At 37.8% G+C, this 16,638-nt stretch overlaps 1 protein-coding gene across 2 annotated transcripts in view; it reads left to right on the top strand.

Moving 5' to 3' along the window:
• EXT2 (exostosin glycosyltransferase 2) overlaps positions 1–16,638 on the top strand; it is a 73,412-nt gene that overhangs the window by 11,911 nt on the left and 44,863 nt on the right. For both annotated transcript variants that reach the window (XM_039552507.1, XM_010409010.4), the window contains exons 6-7: positions 2,793–2,932; positions 3,805–3,898. In XM_039552507.1, the coding sequence (XP_039408441.1) occupies positions 2,793–2,932; positions 3,805–3,898 (234 nt within the window). The remainder of the gene's footprint in view (positions 1–2,792; positions 2,933–3,804; positions 3,899–16,638) is intronic.

Genomic DNA, 16,638 nt, shown 5'->3' with positions numbered 1-16,638 from the left:
ATGCTCTTATATTTGGGCCAAAAAAAGAATGTTACATTTAGGGAGAGTTAGTCAGATTACATTTTTTGTACGCAGTTTAGTAGTTAAATTGTACAAAACTATCTGTATAGATATGACAGGCTGAGCTAGAAGGCTTTGTCAGCATGCAGCTATGAAAACATCTAGGTGAAATGTGTTTCATGGCCTTGGCCCAACTTCCAAAGGTCTTTTGATGTGTCAGTGAAGATAAAACTAGATAGTGTTCTCAGACCCCTGTGTCTCTTGGCAATTCACTAACAGAGGTGCTTTGGCATGCAGTGTGGTGAAGTGAGTTATGCCATAGGCCACTGTGCTCTGTCTGCGGCCACCAGCATATAATCTGTCTTTGAACTTCAGCAAATGATGGTAAAATAACAAACAAGCTGAGGAAAGGCAAAGTTTCCACCCCTCCTGTTATGTTTTGTAGGAAATATGTTTAAAATTCTGTGTGGAGGAGGAGGAGGAGAGGGAGTAAAGGGTCACTGTGAGTCTTAAACTTTGAGTAAAAAAAAAAACCTACTTGTTTACTTTATTTCTTTAAATACAAAGTGGATTGCTAAAGGATAGCAAGTCAGGGAATCTATATCTATATTTTGCTATATATGATTTTATAACTCAGAAGAGAGCTGGCACATGCCGAGATTGTTAAAATACTTTCCTTTGCAGAGCCCTGCATTTCCCTTTGGAATGTCTGGCTGATAACAGTGGTGATGTGAGGAGATGTATTTATAGTAACCTTTGTCTAGACAGGAAAAATGGTTATCTGGGCAGATGAGCATGTGTGTCCACATCTGGGCTTCTTTTTTTCTTTTTTGTCTCTCCCAGACCTTACTAGTCTCTTCCACCTGCTGCTGTGTGATCTAGTGAGTCAGTGGTTAAAATGTGTGTTCATTCTCTCAGCTCCTTCCATTCCCCACACCCTTCTTTTCCTTCTCTTCCTGTCTAAGAGTGGGGGAAGGGGGATTTGGATCACAGCTCATCCTTTCCAGCACTGCCTTTACAGATGTCCTACTAGACAGACTCTTGGATTTCTGGGTTGTTAATGCTTCCTGTTTGCAGTCTTCTCTTGGATGAGATTTTCAAGTACTCTATGGGTATGAACACAGGTCTTATGATTGCATTAGGAAACAAGTGAAGAGCCAGCAAACCCCCTTGTATTTCCTAGTTCCATCTTGATGTTTTGCTGCCCTGCTGAGCCTTCTGGCTTCTTTTCTTCAGGCCATGTACTTTCCACAAGCTGGAAAAATGTTTTCTTATCTGTGGGAACCCCTGTATCAACTTTATAATTTTTCTTTCTTAAACTTAGGGATAATACTGACTTGGGATTTTTCCCTGTTGTGTAGCTGAACTCTACTAGCATATGTTTTGTGATCTTGAATCTGTAGCAAGATTCCTCAGTTGGCAGTGAGTCCCTAAACACAGGGTGAGTGCAACATAGTCAAGAAGTCTTCTCTGCTGCAGTTTAAACTCATAGCATTTTTTCTTGTGTGTTGTGGACATAAGTAAGTGGATTATATTCTTTTTTGCAACAACTTTTTTTATCTTTGAAGCTCCCTTCCTCCTGCCCTCATTCCTTCAGAATAAATAGTATTGATATAGTCAATCCTTGCTTGTAGATTATACCTTCAAGGTAAGTAATCATCCTTTACTTACCACTGGAAGTGCATTGCCCAAGACTGAACTCTGCTCTGACTGTGGTCTTTTGTTACTGTGAAGAGTGAGTGAATCCTTCAGATTTCGTAAATTGTACTTCTTTTTGCACTGTAATACTATCTGTGGGTGGAGTGGTTTGTTTTTTCAACAGTGCAAAATTGCTGTCACATGAATACCCTTTCTTTGCCTGCTCTTTTGTAGGAATTGTCCTCTTCTGCAAAGTGCAAATCCTAGCCAGTTACCTCATGCTTTATATTTGCGCAGTTTGCTATTTGTCTCTTAAGTGTTGAATTCTGTATGTATTGGTATTTCTTAGTTGATTTATGTATATAATGTCAAAGTCTAATCCTGCTATCCATTATACCTGCTAATCCTACAAAATCATAGGTTTGTCACGTCTAATAAGTATGGTCTTAACTCTGCTACTCAGTTAACTAAGGGACACACTGAATGCTGTTGCACCTAGGAAAGATTACTTGGTCCATCACTGTTTTACTTGTGAGCTACTGTTAACTACTTTATACTTTGAGTTCTGTAACTGCAATTTATGTAACTGTAAAGCCTATGATGCCTTTATCTAGCCCCTGATTTCTTAATTAGCCTGTGAAAATGCTATCAAAGATGTCAAATGACTTTCAAACTTGAGATACGAAATCCATTAATTCCCTACTATCCATAGAACTGCATTGCCTTATAACAGAAGAAAATTAAGTTGGCTCCATACAGTTTATACTCCAAAAAGTTTATATTAATTGTTGCTCATCTTGTGCCAAACTTCTGAAATGTTTTAAACTTATTTTTCTCCTTGAGTTTTCTCAACTGAATTCTGAAGTTTGGCCATTAAAATAAAGCACAGAATTGTCCCACCAGCTCATTTCTCACTCCTCTGCTTACGATATTTTTCCTAGCCTCTGGAAGATAAAGTTGTATAACTATTTTGAATTAGCTAATAATTCAGAATATATTGATTGCACAGAGCAAGTTGGTTTTCCTTTTGACTTGTTTTTTTTTATGAAGGGAAGGTCAGGAAAACATAATGCCTATATACATACACACACACAATGCATATATAATATTTCCTTTTTTTCCTCATCTATATGTTGGATACCATTTGTTGACAGGAGTCTACGTTTTGCATTGTTCTACGTGGAGCCCGCCTCGGACAGGCTGTGCTGAGTGATGTTCTTCAAGCTGGCTGTGTCCCAGTCATCATTGCTGACTCCTACATTTTACCTTTCTCTGAGGTTCTGGACTGGAAGAGGTCTGTACCCTCACTGTTGTATATTGAACCACTGCCTTCAGTGATTTGGATCAAATCTGTGTGAGAAGTCAAGGGTACTGGGGGTTACAGGGAATGAAATACAGAGTAAGGTGCATTCTGTCTTTGCCCTTGATCTATTGATTGATCTATTATGTTTCAAAAATAGGAGAGGAAAATAAATGAGACTGATATGACAGAACATTTGATTATCCTGTAGCCAGTCATTTTTTCTTCTAAAGCAGATTTGCTGTATTATCTTGTGCTTGAATTCAATGAAGACTGGTATCCATTCAGGCTCTTTTAAGGAAAATATGTACTAAATATTGCATCACAGAAATGCTAATTCTCTATATTGCATCATTATTCCCAAGTTTATCTGAGATGGAAATGGATCATTGCTTTGTAACTGAGTACACTGTGTTAGGAGCTTACATTATTTTTCTATGCATGCCCTATGCCCACATGATCTTGGGATAATATGTACAAAAATCACTTGTGTTATATGTAACACTGTATAATCTGTTACTGTTTGGCCACTTCAAAAATTACTGCTGACAGCAGGTCAGTGGCAATCTAGAGATGAGAATTCAGGATTTCTGGGTCTCTGTCCCTTTCATAGTTATTAGATTGTCTGGACAGATGAATTTACAGACTTTGGTGGCACTATCTGTGGGCAAACTGGCTGCTGTTGGGAAGGAGCTGCTAGAGACTATTTTGTTAGGCTGAGAGAAGACTGCTTCTTTTTGCTCATGTCTTTTGAATATGTCTTATTAAAATATTAAAAGATTCTGGGTTGAAAAACAGTTGACATCTTTTCATGTTGAATTTCTTTCTTCTCATCTTGCCATATGTTTTCTCTTTTTTGCTTATAGGGCCTCTGTTGTTATCCCTGAAGAAAAGATGCCTGAAATGTACAGTATTCTGCAAAGTATCCCCCAGCGACAGATTGAAGAGATGCAAAGACAGGTAAAACTATGTACTGTGTTAAAATTACTTTCATTTATTTACAGTTAGAGTGTGGGTTCATACACCTGCCTTGCTCTGATAGCTGTTGGAATGCAGAAACATCCACTGTACTCTCATGTTAATATTTTGATTATTTGACCCTTTTCTTTCTTTATGCTAAACATCTGCATTTGCCATCACTTTTCAGTGGGATGGAATCTCTCCCTGAATGTAAGTGTACTGCCTACTAACATCTATTAACATATTTCTAATGAAATCAGGCATGTATTTGTTTCATTTTTCTACATGGTATCTAAATTGTAGTAAAGAAGTTCAAGAGTCTGTGCTTATTTCAAAAGAAGCTTTGGTTTGTAGAAAAATTTAGTCACTTAAAATGTGAGGGGAGCATTAAGTCCAAAATGCTTTAAATATTTTCTCTAAGTTCACAATTCCTCTGAGAGAGAGATTTTACTTCTTTGATGACTGCAAGAGCTGAGACCATGAACTGTCAGCCCAGCAAAGAGGCTATTAACATATGATGTACACTTTTATCTAGGAAATCTCATCCTTGACATCTTATTGTACCTGAGCATATATTGTTATAAGGTAAGAAGATACTTTTATCAATGCCTCAGTTCCTCATCAGGAAAATCATAGAGGAAGTAAGAGCTAGGTATTAAGGAAAAAGTTAACTCTCTGATCTCAGGTGAATTTTCAAGATGCATGGGATTTCTGTTGTCAAATTTCTGCAAGAATTGTGAAGTCATGCTCCTGAAATGGCCTTGCACAAGCTCAGTGGCAAAGTCATCTTTTGCCTGGTCCTTGTAAAAAGTGGTCCAAGACATGATTTTGTTAGTGTAGCCTACAATACTCGAGTTATTTCTACTGAGGCCGTGCTAAAAGCTCGACAGTGTACATTAACACTGATACATGGGGAGAAAATAGACTCTCAAATTTAGAAGTAAATACCTTTCACACCTGCATTCTGTTGCCAGCTTCGCTTCATTCTGTTCTGAGAGTCTGCAAATACCACAGAAGCCGTCAGGGGTCTCCTTTCTCTTTAGTGCCTTCACACAAATGAAGCATTTTGATGGGGCCTGCTAGCAGCACCAACGTGCCACCAAAACCAGGAGGTGAAAAAGTAACCTCGGTGTTACAACTCCTAGAGATGTGATTTTTGGTTTAGAGATGTTAACACTAGGGAGTTTTGCCTAATAAAGCTTTAAAACTGACATTAATAGTCTGTCAAAGTGTGCATTAATTTTCTTGTTGTCCATTTCTTAATAACATAAAATAATCATTTCAGGATAGTGTTCTCCAGCTATGGACAATGCACTTCACAGCTTAAACACTAATTTTAAAGTATGAAATCAGGCAACAACTCCAGTCTGTTAAGAAAAAAGCCAGCAAAATGAGGACAAGGGAGCAAACCCCCTAAACATTCACAATGAAACAAACCAACAATATCCCTCTTAATTCAGATGATATATACATTATGTATGTTTTCTGTAACTCTTTAAAATTAACTTAAAACAGATGATATTTTAGTGCTCATAATACAGATATTGTCTCTGTTCAGAGTGAATTTTGTTGGATTATTTGTGGTTTGTGATACTCATAGTCATTGGGTTCAAAACATCACTGAACATCATTGGAAAATGTGATTCAATTGACTGAAGGTGTGATGTGTTTTTCTAAAGCTTCCTCTCACATCTTGTTGCTTTTGTTGTGTGTTTTGATAGTAAAAGTAACAGGATGAAATCACAGGGTCTTTCATCTTCATGAATGTATTTCTGTTTGTGTATTGAGGATACTTAAACATGTTATCCATACATTTCATGTCCTGTCAACCTTATTTACAAGGCAAAATCCCTGTGTAAGCGTCTCTGAAATTCCCTTGCTGATAGGTGGTTCTGTGTTCTAGCCATCTGATACGGTGAAAAGTACTTAAACACTGATATTGTGTGGATTAGCAGTAACCTGACATGTATGGTTGAGATCATCTTTTTCTAGGCAAACAGAACAAATCCTTGCTCTGAATTTCTCCTGGCTGAAGCATGCATTCATCTTACCTCTCAGACTTTCTGGGTCTGACAACCATTGTGGGTTTGGAACCTTGCTGTCCACTGCATCGGTTTCAGTGGTTGTCTTATGATATAATTCTTATCCTTTGTTGGATAACATCATAATTGAAACAAATATTATTGTAAATGTTAGCTTACCAGTTTTGTTTGTTGATTAGGTACTTTTTTGCAGTATTTTATTACAGGAGATTCTTTGGAGATCATACATCAAGGTTAAAATGTACACATAAACATATATACGTAGAGCTACATATACCTTTTATATAATTTTTTTCAAGTTGAAATAGGTTGTCTGCTTTTAATGAGTAAAATTTTCCCTATGTGTATTTTTTTGCTTTGTTTCTGGAGGTACTTCTAGCAATACATCAGCTGGGGAAGAGAGGAAATCTCTTAGAGAGAAGTCATTACCTTTTCAATTATATAAGAACTCATATTTGAAAGTGTTTTCTTCCAGTTTGTACACCTATCATGGACATCACGTAACACTGTCATGAAGAGGATAAAATACACGTGTTTTAGTTTTGGAGACATCATCTGCTAGGATCTGTAGCTGGTACGACCTGAGCTGTGATTTCCTACAACACAATTTTATTTTGCTCAGTTTTTTATCAGACAGTACATGATATAAACTGGGAAAGAGATTCATTGGTTTGAGCAGAGCGTGAGTGTGGGAAATCAGAATTAACTCTACTGTCCTACGTAATACCTGATTGCACTGAGATCTCTGGAGATCAGCTATATTAACTTACGCTTTTGTTGTTCAAACTTGCAGAACAGTTTCCTCTCAACAATTCCCATTCCAGTTTCCTGTTTGTCCTCACAAAAGAGAATAGTTTCTGTGCTTGTAGCCTAGTCTACACTGTTGTAAAAAATTGATACATATTTTTCAATACTTCATGTACAGCCTATGTCCCTGAAAACCGGATACTCACATGTGATAGCTCTTACAAACTGCAACATTCTGACCATCAAAACCAGCCTCAGCTAAGTGAGCTGCTAAAATTAATAGCAGTCTGGATGAAACTTATGTATCTCTGGGATTGCTGTCTTGTCTGTTTTCTGCAGTAATGTTGTCATTCTCATTTTCTTTGAAGCTTCCTTGAACCGTCCCCCTCTCACAAATAGTTCCATATGGAGTCTGAAACACTGGCAGAAGTGCCCAGAGGCAAGCTGATAAGCAGCTTAGCTGCACAGCTACTGATCCAGCAGACTTGATGCTGCATCCTTATGCTTTCATTTTCTCTGCATCTCTAACCAGCACCCAGGTAACAGCAAAGTTCTAGAAGTGGAGGGGAAGAAGCAGATGCAATAGACCTGTATGATAGAGAATAAAATTTGAAATTTTGTCTTGCTCCTGAAGAGTGAAATAGGTAAAGGAAAAAAAGCAAAACAAAACTTTGCTGGTATTACCTTATCCCATGCCTTGTATAGTTTCCCTTGCAACAGGTTTTTTTTTTTTTTTAAAGCTTTGCTCTGAAAGCCCATTAGTCCCTGGAAACATGTTTCAGCACTGTAGTTGATGTATAAATGTCTTTAACCAGCATGAAGGTTTTCCTCAGCTTATATCTCAGCCTCTGTACTTTTTTTTTTCCACTCTCTTTTTGTAAGGTGAATCTATCTGAATATATAGGTATCTTGTAAATATTTTTCTTCACTTAATACCAGCATACTTAGAACTCTTTTAACATGGATAGACTCATTAAGACATAGAATAAGGAACTATAAGTACTATCTAGTGGGAAAAGAAGACTTACTCTTCTGTTTATTTAGGTATTCTTTCTCCCTGAAGAAATTTTAGGTAAGGAGTTTATTTTCAAAAGAAGGCTTTGTGTGCCTGTTCCTTTTTGACTTTGTAATACTCCCCATCTCCCAGAAATAAAACTTCTGAATTCATATCTATTCTGGAAGACAGGATGACTTTGTGTGCTCTGATGGCACAAGGATGAAGAGCTGGTGTTCTTACTTAAGTGTGGGAATTCTTTTCATCCTGGTTTTCTAGGGAAACGTGGGTATGATCACATACAATGTGCATGGTCATTTCTCTTCTGATTTCTGTTACTGCCCAATTTAAACCAAACTTACAGAGAAGTGGAGAGGTTGGAAATAAGAAATCCCATAAAGTTAGGTACCTGTGTAGGAGTTAAGCACCCCAGAATAACATGGCCTTTTAAGAGAAACTTTGCAGCTTCAGCTAACAGTCATAGAAAACCACTTGCATTTATCCATTATGAATTATCCACTTTGGAAAAGGTTTTACTTGGAACTGGCACACCTTAGGCCAGAGAAATTCAGGTACAAAATGGCCAAATGATAAAGTGATAAATTAAATTCTGTATACAAAGGGATATATTTGCAATTTAAACCAGCCTTCTCATAGGCAGTTAGGGCCTCTCAACTAGCTGCAATCACTTGGAAAAGAATTCTGAAGAGCTGTAATAAATAGTTAGGTGAAAGTATAAAGTCCATAGTCAGTTATATTAAAAAAAAATAATACAACGAATTTTTAGAAAAGAGGTAGAGAACAAGATGGAAAATACTATGCTACTATGTAAATCTGTTGTGTGTCTGCACCATGAATAGAGTCTGTAGTTATGGTTCTCCCATCTTAAAAATGATATAATAGAACAAGGGTGATCAAAAGTTTCAAGAGAAGAGTGATTAAATAGCCTAACACTCTTCATCTTGAAAATGAATGATTGGTGATGATGAAGCAAGAATATAATACAGAACTATAAAATAAGAAGGTAATGAAAAAAGTGAATGGATATGACTGTACATAGTTTGATACATTTTCATTTGATGTCTCATTTACTTTTATTATTTGGAATCTGGTCTAAAAGAATAAAAAAGGAGATGATCTCACAGAACTAATAGGTAGTCTGTGGGAATCACTGCTTCATCATTTTGTGTGAGTAAAGGGGTTTTATTGACATAAAAGGCAGAATGAAGAAATCCAGAAAAGGAAAATCTGTCAGTGATGAATGCAAAGATATACCCTCTGGCTTAAAAGTTCCTGCATTGCAGACTTCTGGAGGTTGGAGAGTACTTTGAGGTAGGGGTGGCTTATGCCTGCTGTGTCTATGGGCAGGGGGCTCCTGAGGTACCTGTGGAGCATTGTCAGAGGGAGAATATGGGAACAGAAGGCCATTTGGTGAGGGCTGCTGCAGGCACAGTGATGTAGCTTCAGGACTCATGTTTACAAAAGACTTTAGTATTATATTGCCCTGTGTAATAACCTTGTCAGATAATCAGTGTTTTTTAAAATGCATCTTGACTTCACTGGCTGCCAAACACTTCAGTGAGAGACTGTTGAAAGTGATGTATAGCTTCCTTCTTTGGATGAATATGTAATTCACTTTCCCAAAGCCCCAGAAGGTACCCTCTCAAATAGTGGCCATGTATCATTCTTGCTTTTCATTACCTGAAGTTTTAGGTAATCACAACCTCTTGTGTTTTTAGCCTGTGTGGACAATTAAAGGCTAAAAAAGGATGTAAATTCAGTGTAAAAAAAGGTACATAGAAAATATGTAGCTTACAATGTTTGTTCCCACAGTTGGAATACCTGGACAAGCTGTTGCGGTTTTTCTTGTGCACATCCCATGTGCCTCAGCCCTGACCTGAAGAAAAGTTCAGTCTCCAGGTCAAACAGAGCTGAAGACACAAGCGTAAATCAATGACTTGTTTTAGTGCCACGTTAAAATAACATGAGTGGCTGGCTTTTCTGACCCTCCTCCCTTTCATTTAATGTGCTTCTTTGGCTCCTCTTTAAAGAGGGCTCTGTAGAGTAATTTCAACTCTTATCAGCTTGCTGACAGCTATATGAGCCTTTCTGCTGGCTCCAGGCAATCACTGCCAGCGTGTGAAACATCCCATTCTTGCAGTGAAATGGTCTTGGATAGAGTTAAAGCAAATGGGTGGTGGAGTTTTCCTGTGGGTGGTGCAGCTTACATGAAAGAGATGGGATTTAGGTCTTGTTAACCAATTAAACAGAAATTCATTTCAATATCTGGACACTAGATGCTCTTTGAGCATACTTAGGTTTTTACAAGTCCTTTTAATGAGAATATTAAACTTACAGCTGCAGTTCTTTCCCTGACAGGGGACAGCTTCTGTCTCTGGGTTCTTTAGAATCATCATTATCAAATTTAAGTGAACTTTCATCTGTCTGCCATTTGTAGCATTTTAAGGAGTGCGACTGCAGAGCCTAACCCTGCTTTAATCCTCCCAGAGTGCTTCAGTGAAGCTCCGGGTCCCCCATAAATGTCAGGCCTGGACAATTTGCCATATTATCAGATGCAGTGAAGTTAGTTCCAGCCCTCTCACCCCTCCCCCAGAGGAAAGATTTGTTGCTGCAAACAGCAAAGGAAAGAAAAAACTTTTTCCTGGCTTGCTGCCAGGATCACCATGGGAGTTGTAGAATCCCTGGCATTTATATATGAGACTTTCATTGCTCCCCACTCCCTTCAGTTGTTGCAGAGTATCCTTATCCTAGATTTTTTTTTTTCTTCTTGCCTGTCCTGCCTTGTTGTTTTTCAGAATGAAGAAAACTGTCTTCGTGGCATCTCTGAGAAAGAGCTCTGAAATTTGAGACCAATCAGCACCTCCATGAATAATTTTTATGGGATACATTTGGGCTGGTTTTGTATCTACATTGGCAGCTTCTAAACAATAAAAGGTTAAACTTGACTGTAAGAGGAAAATTATGCTATTTTAAGATAATTTTTTTTTGTTTTTCAGATCAGATTTTAAGAGTCTGTGTTTTAAGAGTCTGTATCTTGTTGCACAGTGGATTTTTGGTACTTACCCTTTGCAGATTGCTATACACAACTTGGATAGACTACAGATAAACCAGATGATCCAGAAATTGGAAAGGCATGTACTTTCAGAAAGATATTTGAAAATATTCTGTCATGCACATGAAGCAGTTAGCTGCAGACAAATGGATGATTAAGCATATCTCCTGGTGTTCCACTCTTTCTTTGTTACTCTGTGCTTTCCCTCTGCTGCTGTACAGTTTGTACCGCATCACATTCCTTATCAAATTTGCTTGCTTTGCTTACCCCCTTTAATTATTGAAAGTGTTACAACTTTAGCGTTTATCTATATAGCATAAATACTCTGCATTGCTGTAGTAATTTGCATGTGAGTATATTGAAAAGAGTAGTAAATACACCTTGGTCTTGTATCCATTTTGTATTATGTAAATAACTTGTACAAGGTCAAATCATAATATTAATAATGGAATTTAGAAATCTGCGTCCTGTTTTAATGACTATATCAAATGCATCTTACAAGACAGTAGGAAGACATTTGGCTTTTACATTAGAAAGGTCTTATATTTTCTATAGAAACAATTTGCTGCTAGATAATCTTTAGACAGCTTTTCCTTTAATCTTTGTCTGTAAATTATGCAGATATATTGAATAATTTCTTAGATGGCTGAAGGTAGGAAAATTATGTGTCTCTTTTACAAACTGAATAGTGGGCTGTTTTAGGAATATACTGTAGTGCCCCTTAGCTTGCAAATGGTGTACTTTGTATCTGGAGTTTGGCTTCTTCCTTTTCCTTTCCCCTTTTTTTTTATTACCAACAATTTTGAATGCTCTTTAGAAATTAAAATGGCACCTGGCATTAGTTGTCTTTGAATCCTGGTGAGAATCCTGATTCTGTAGATATGCTATGGAGAGAAGCGTTGTAGAGGGTGTGCATATTCTAGGATGCTAATATTGGAGTAGGGAATCATGGATAGAAGTTGTTAGATTATGGTTAAGATTAAGAAGTACGGTTTCCTGTAACCAGACTCTGGTAGTGGAATTCTGGTCCCAGGGGGTCCACAGAATCTCTGTTCCCCCCACAGCAGTCTACCATAAATATGCATTCCAACACTATAGCAAACAAAAGCAAAACATATCAATGGTGCCCTTTGTGACACTGGAAAAAACTTTCCCGATCCTGATTAGGTCGTGAGGTTAAGCCTGAGCATGAGTACTGTACCCATTAAGCAACTTTCTGAAATGCTTCAGTAAGATTCAGCACCAGCCCAGGCCCTGCGCTCTTCCTCTCACCACTGGTTCAGTTTCTGGTCTGTTCCTACCTAGTAGTAGCCAACATGTATCAAGGGGAGAGGGAAAACAACTCTATTGTCACATTTTTTAATTGTTCAGGTGAAGCAAAAGATTAATACATGATAAAAATGCAAATTTTAGTGGAGTACTTCCCTTTTTTTTTTGTAGCAAGGGCTTATTACATAGGCTTTAATATTTATCTTTGATATTACTTCTCTTTTTTACAAAATTTGGCTTTATGGAGTAAATAATAGCATGCTATTCCAGATGTTTACCAAGAAGAAATGAATAACTCTTGTTGATGTCTATCAATGATTTTTAATGTATATTTATTTTCAGTCCTGTTTTGTTGTAGTGTGACTACCACATAGTATTATCACAACCAGCAGTTAATACTCACCTTCCCCATTTCATCAGATAGCCATACAGCCATGTGCAGTTTGAGCCACTAAGGATGAGGTATTTTTATATAGCCCAAGCTAAGACAGTTATTTTTAAGATGTGGAGGAAAAAAGCAGCACCATGTCCTAAATGGAATTTTTCCAGTAGATGTGGAAAAAAACCTCATGACTGCCGGTCCTTCAGCTTTTATCCTCAGAGAAGTCAGTAAGATATATTTGTATTCAAGCAATGCTGGCAGTAATGTCTGTGGTTAAAGTTGTCCAATGTTGAGAACTGTGTGTATGGGGGTATGTGTATTATGTTTGTGCTTATATAAAACAGAGCTATATAGCTTACAGGAAACTGAGCAATACATGCCTTCATCAAAAGGGCAAGTTCTTCCTGGTATAGAGCTTAAGCTCTGAAATTGAGGTATGTGCTGATTTTTGACAGCTATAATATGGTGGTAACCTTACCTAGAGTTTTTTTTCTTCCTTCAAAAAGCTGTCCTTTCATGTGTGTGATTGGCACTGAGCTTGCTTTGTGTTTAGCTTCTCTAATCAAGGGAATTTAAGCTTCTATTCTCCCAGCATTAGTACAGCAGTCATGGGAAATCTCAGACAAGCCAGATCTTATTGCAGCAGTTGACACAAATAAAAGCAGTTGTGCTTTTATTTATTTATTTTTGATGCTGGATGCTGATTAAAAGTTTCCAAGCATCCTTTAGCTATGTTATAAAGCCAACCAGCAGAGAGCAGGGCAGCTGCCGATGAAGGGAGATGCTGGTGGACACAGGACAAGATCACAGTGGGAAGCATCAGTGTGTGTAACTCAGAAAGCTGGGAAAGGTGTAAACAGATCCCCAATTTATCTATAGAGTGGGCTCTCCAAACACTGTTTTATTGGCCAGTGGCTCCTGCTTTACTAACCTCTAACCTCTGCAGTACTCAGAGGTGCTGCCCACCAGCCAGCCTTGTCTTTGAACCTCCCTTGGCTCCTGCCACCTCAAAGACTTGCAGTCAGATTCCTGTGTTTTGCTTGGGACCTCACCTCTCAGCAGGATGCCTGCAGCAGGGAAAACTGATCTACCCTGAGAACATAGACATATTTGAAGGCAATACCCCTAGGACTAGAAACCTATTGCTTTCGGTTTCAGGAGCTGTCCATCACTTGTCAAGAAATGTGGATAAAACATCCTCCCACCCCCCAACTTCTGGTCATGCAATAGTTGAATGTTCCCTGCAATTACATACACATATTTGTTTTCTGTTGTTTTCCAGACTGCTGTTGAATCAGTGATAACACAATTCTAGCTCACTGTAGGTCTGGTTTTATGTTAAAGGAGTGTGTGGAGGACAGACACCATGATAAAGATGATACAGGTTCAAGTATTTTTGACTTCTTCCCAGGTTAGGTGTGCCTGCCACTTCCTTTATGGTAATAGCCTGGTGAAATTGGAGTAATTAGGGAGCCACAAAAACTCCTGGAAACTGGAGGGAAGAGAGTGGGCTATTTTTTGTGTTTTCACATCATTATCAATGACTATGTAGATATAATGATTTATCTGGAACCTAGAGTAGTATCTGTATTTCTCTTTTTCAGCTGTGTTATTTCTATGGTGTCAACACATGCCATCTGCCTGTAAATAGGAAGACACAACTGAAAGCTCTTTGGGAGCAAGGGGAATTCAGAAAATGGTAGTAATTTTTTATATCACATGTTTTTAAAGCTGTAAATGCTACGTGAAACTTCAGGGTTTTGTTTGGCTGGAGGTTTTTTTATGGTTTTGTTGCTTTTTCCTCTCATCCTGCTGCTTTTTTTTTCTGGCTCTGTCTCCATACTTTGCAACAGTATTTCCAGCCAAAGCTGAGAATGGGGTGGTTCCTTGCTGCTCATAGTGCTGGTATCTGTTTGTTGGCTCCGTAACTGGAATGTATTTTGACCATGGATTTGTAGGGTGCCAGGACAGTAAGTTAGGTTTCCTGGCTGGTGCAATGTTGCCTTCTGCAACAGAGTTACTAAGTTGACATACTCATTAATCAAAGAAGCAAGTTTGAGGTGCAGAAATGTATGGAGGGAGGGGATAGCACCAGTGCTAAGTGATATTTTTATCTATTCAAGTCTTGTGTTCTTGCTATTTTTAGAATTAAGTTGCTATCACTAGGACAAGGAATAGCGGAAATCCATATTTTAAGGGTAAAGATAATGCCGGATTTCAAAACTGTATAAAAAGTTCCCACTTCATGGGAGAGAATGAGAACTCTTTTATTGAAAAGACCTTCTTTTGTGTCACATATTTAAGCAGAATAAGGCTCTTCATAACAGAAGATGAAAACCTTAGAAAGACCAAAGCAAAAAAAACCTTCAAAACCCACCACCCCTAAAACAAATCAAAAAACCCCTCAAACTCCCAATATTATGTGGAAGTGTGGAAGCAAGAGTGAAAATGTTAACTTTAACAGATATGCTTCTAAGAACCATTCTCATATATGCACAGTATGTATTGAACATATGGATTGCTACAATTGGTGTGATTCTTTTCAAAGCACCAAGGAGGAGAATTTGAGGAAGGCTGCAGTGCAAGAAGCTTAATTTTAATATCTGAGCTTGCACTAACATTTTCTTTTAACTCTTCTAAGAGTCAGCAAGTAGTCTCCAGCAATAAAACTGAGAGTGACTAGAAGTGAGTTACTCCCAAGTGGCTGGTGTCTGAAGGGTAAGATTAGCATTTTGAACTCTGACCTCTGTCCCCTTATGAATTGGCAGCTTCAAAAAGAAAAAGGAAAAAAAGAAATTTGGATAATGGAAAGATTCAGTTTTCACTCTCTGTTGTATCTGAAGGAGGCAAATGTGCTTGTTTCATAGCTGAAATTACTGCAGCAGAGAGTATTGAGCCAAAGGATTAAAGCCACTTACTGCTTCACTTTTGAAGAGATTGTTTTGGAAGCTGAATTACAATAACCAGCACCATGAAAAGTCTGTCTAGAATCTCTTTCTTAAAATATTTGACTGTAATGATACAAATTATTGTTTTGTTTGCTCATACTGCTGAAGTATCTTGTAATTAAGGAATATTCCTCTACAGGCCACTCATATAATCTGTATAAATGAAATCGATGAATTGAGTATTTTCAGGGCTTTACTTGAGAGTCATGCATAACTCAGGAACAAGAGTTGAAAGATGGAATGAAAGTTCAGAAATAATATTAAGATAATTACATTATTGTCAGATTACTATTACATTATTATTGTCAGGTTACATTAGAAGCAAACCTTAGTTAACTGGAAACAACAGTATGTGCCCTGCATTGTTCTACTGCTCATTCCTGTTTTTTCCCTTGCAGAGGAACTTCTGGTTTAAAGTTCAGATAACCCTGATGCTGAATTATGGATTAGTGTTTATCTGAAGTGATCAGGGGCCTCCAAAACTTCAATTACTTGCTTACCTCCATTTTTTTAGCTGTAGAGGTGACATGCTGATGTTCTGAGCACTCTTTATATACTGCCTGCACTACTGCTTTTCTTGGATAGGCCTGCAGTGAGAACCACATGCAACACAGACAGTTTAGGTTGAATTTGAAAGATGCTTTTAGTCTGATATTCTAGAAAACATAAAAATCAGACAACTTTACAGTTTTAGGCAAGTTAGCATGATTTTACCAGTATTTAATTGATTTAATGGATTAGCTTTTAAAATTCCTGCATAGTCCATGTATGGGGACGAGAAACTAATTTTTACTTTCAGACTGCAATTTCTAAAGAGTTTACCTCCAGTTTCAGGTAATTGTACTGGCACCCCAAAAGTGAGACAGCTTTTCAGAGCACAGCTCTCTAACTCTTATTGTTATGGCTGAAACACATTAATTATTTTTGAAAAATGTAGCCTACATTTGTGTAGCCTAGATTTGCATTTCAAATCTTCACACCTCCCTGGGAAAAATGAGACAACTTCAGGTCACTACTGAAAACAGAACTTTAAGGGGAAGAAGGACCATGACCTACAGCTAGTCACTTATTTTATCCTCTCATGCTCCCTTACCAAGAGAAGAACAGATTTATCAGAAGGTATTTTAAGGTAGCAGAGCTCTAAATTTCTGCCTGAATAGCCCTATTTTTTCCTGCACTGATTACAGCGAGAATGAGCCAGCCAGCTCTAGGTGTGTTGAATATGATTGAGTGATATTGCCAAGGTTCCTAAACTAATCAAACATTTTTTTTTAATCTCAAACTC

Source organism: Corvus cornix, chromosome 5 (genome assembly GCF_000738735.6).
Source record: "Corvus cornix cornix isolate S_Up_H32 chromosome 5, ASM73873v5, whole genome shotgun sequence".
NCBI classification, from domain to species: Eukaryota; Metazoa; Chordata; class Aves; order Passeriformes; family Corvidae; genus Corvus; species Corvus cornix.
The sequence above is the reverse complement of the archived record's forward strand: the minus strand, read 5'-3'. Positions and strand labels throughout refer to the sequence as shown.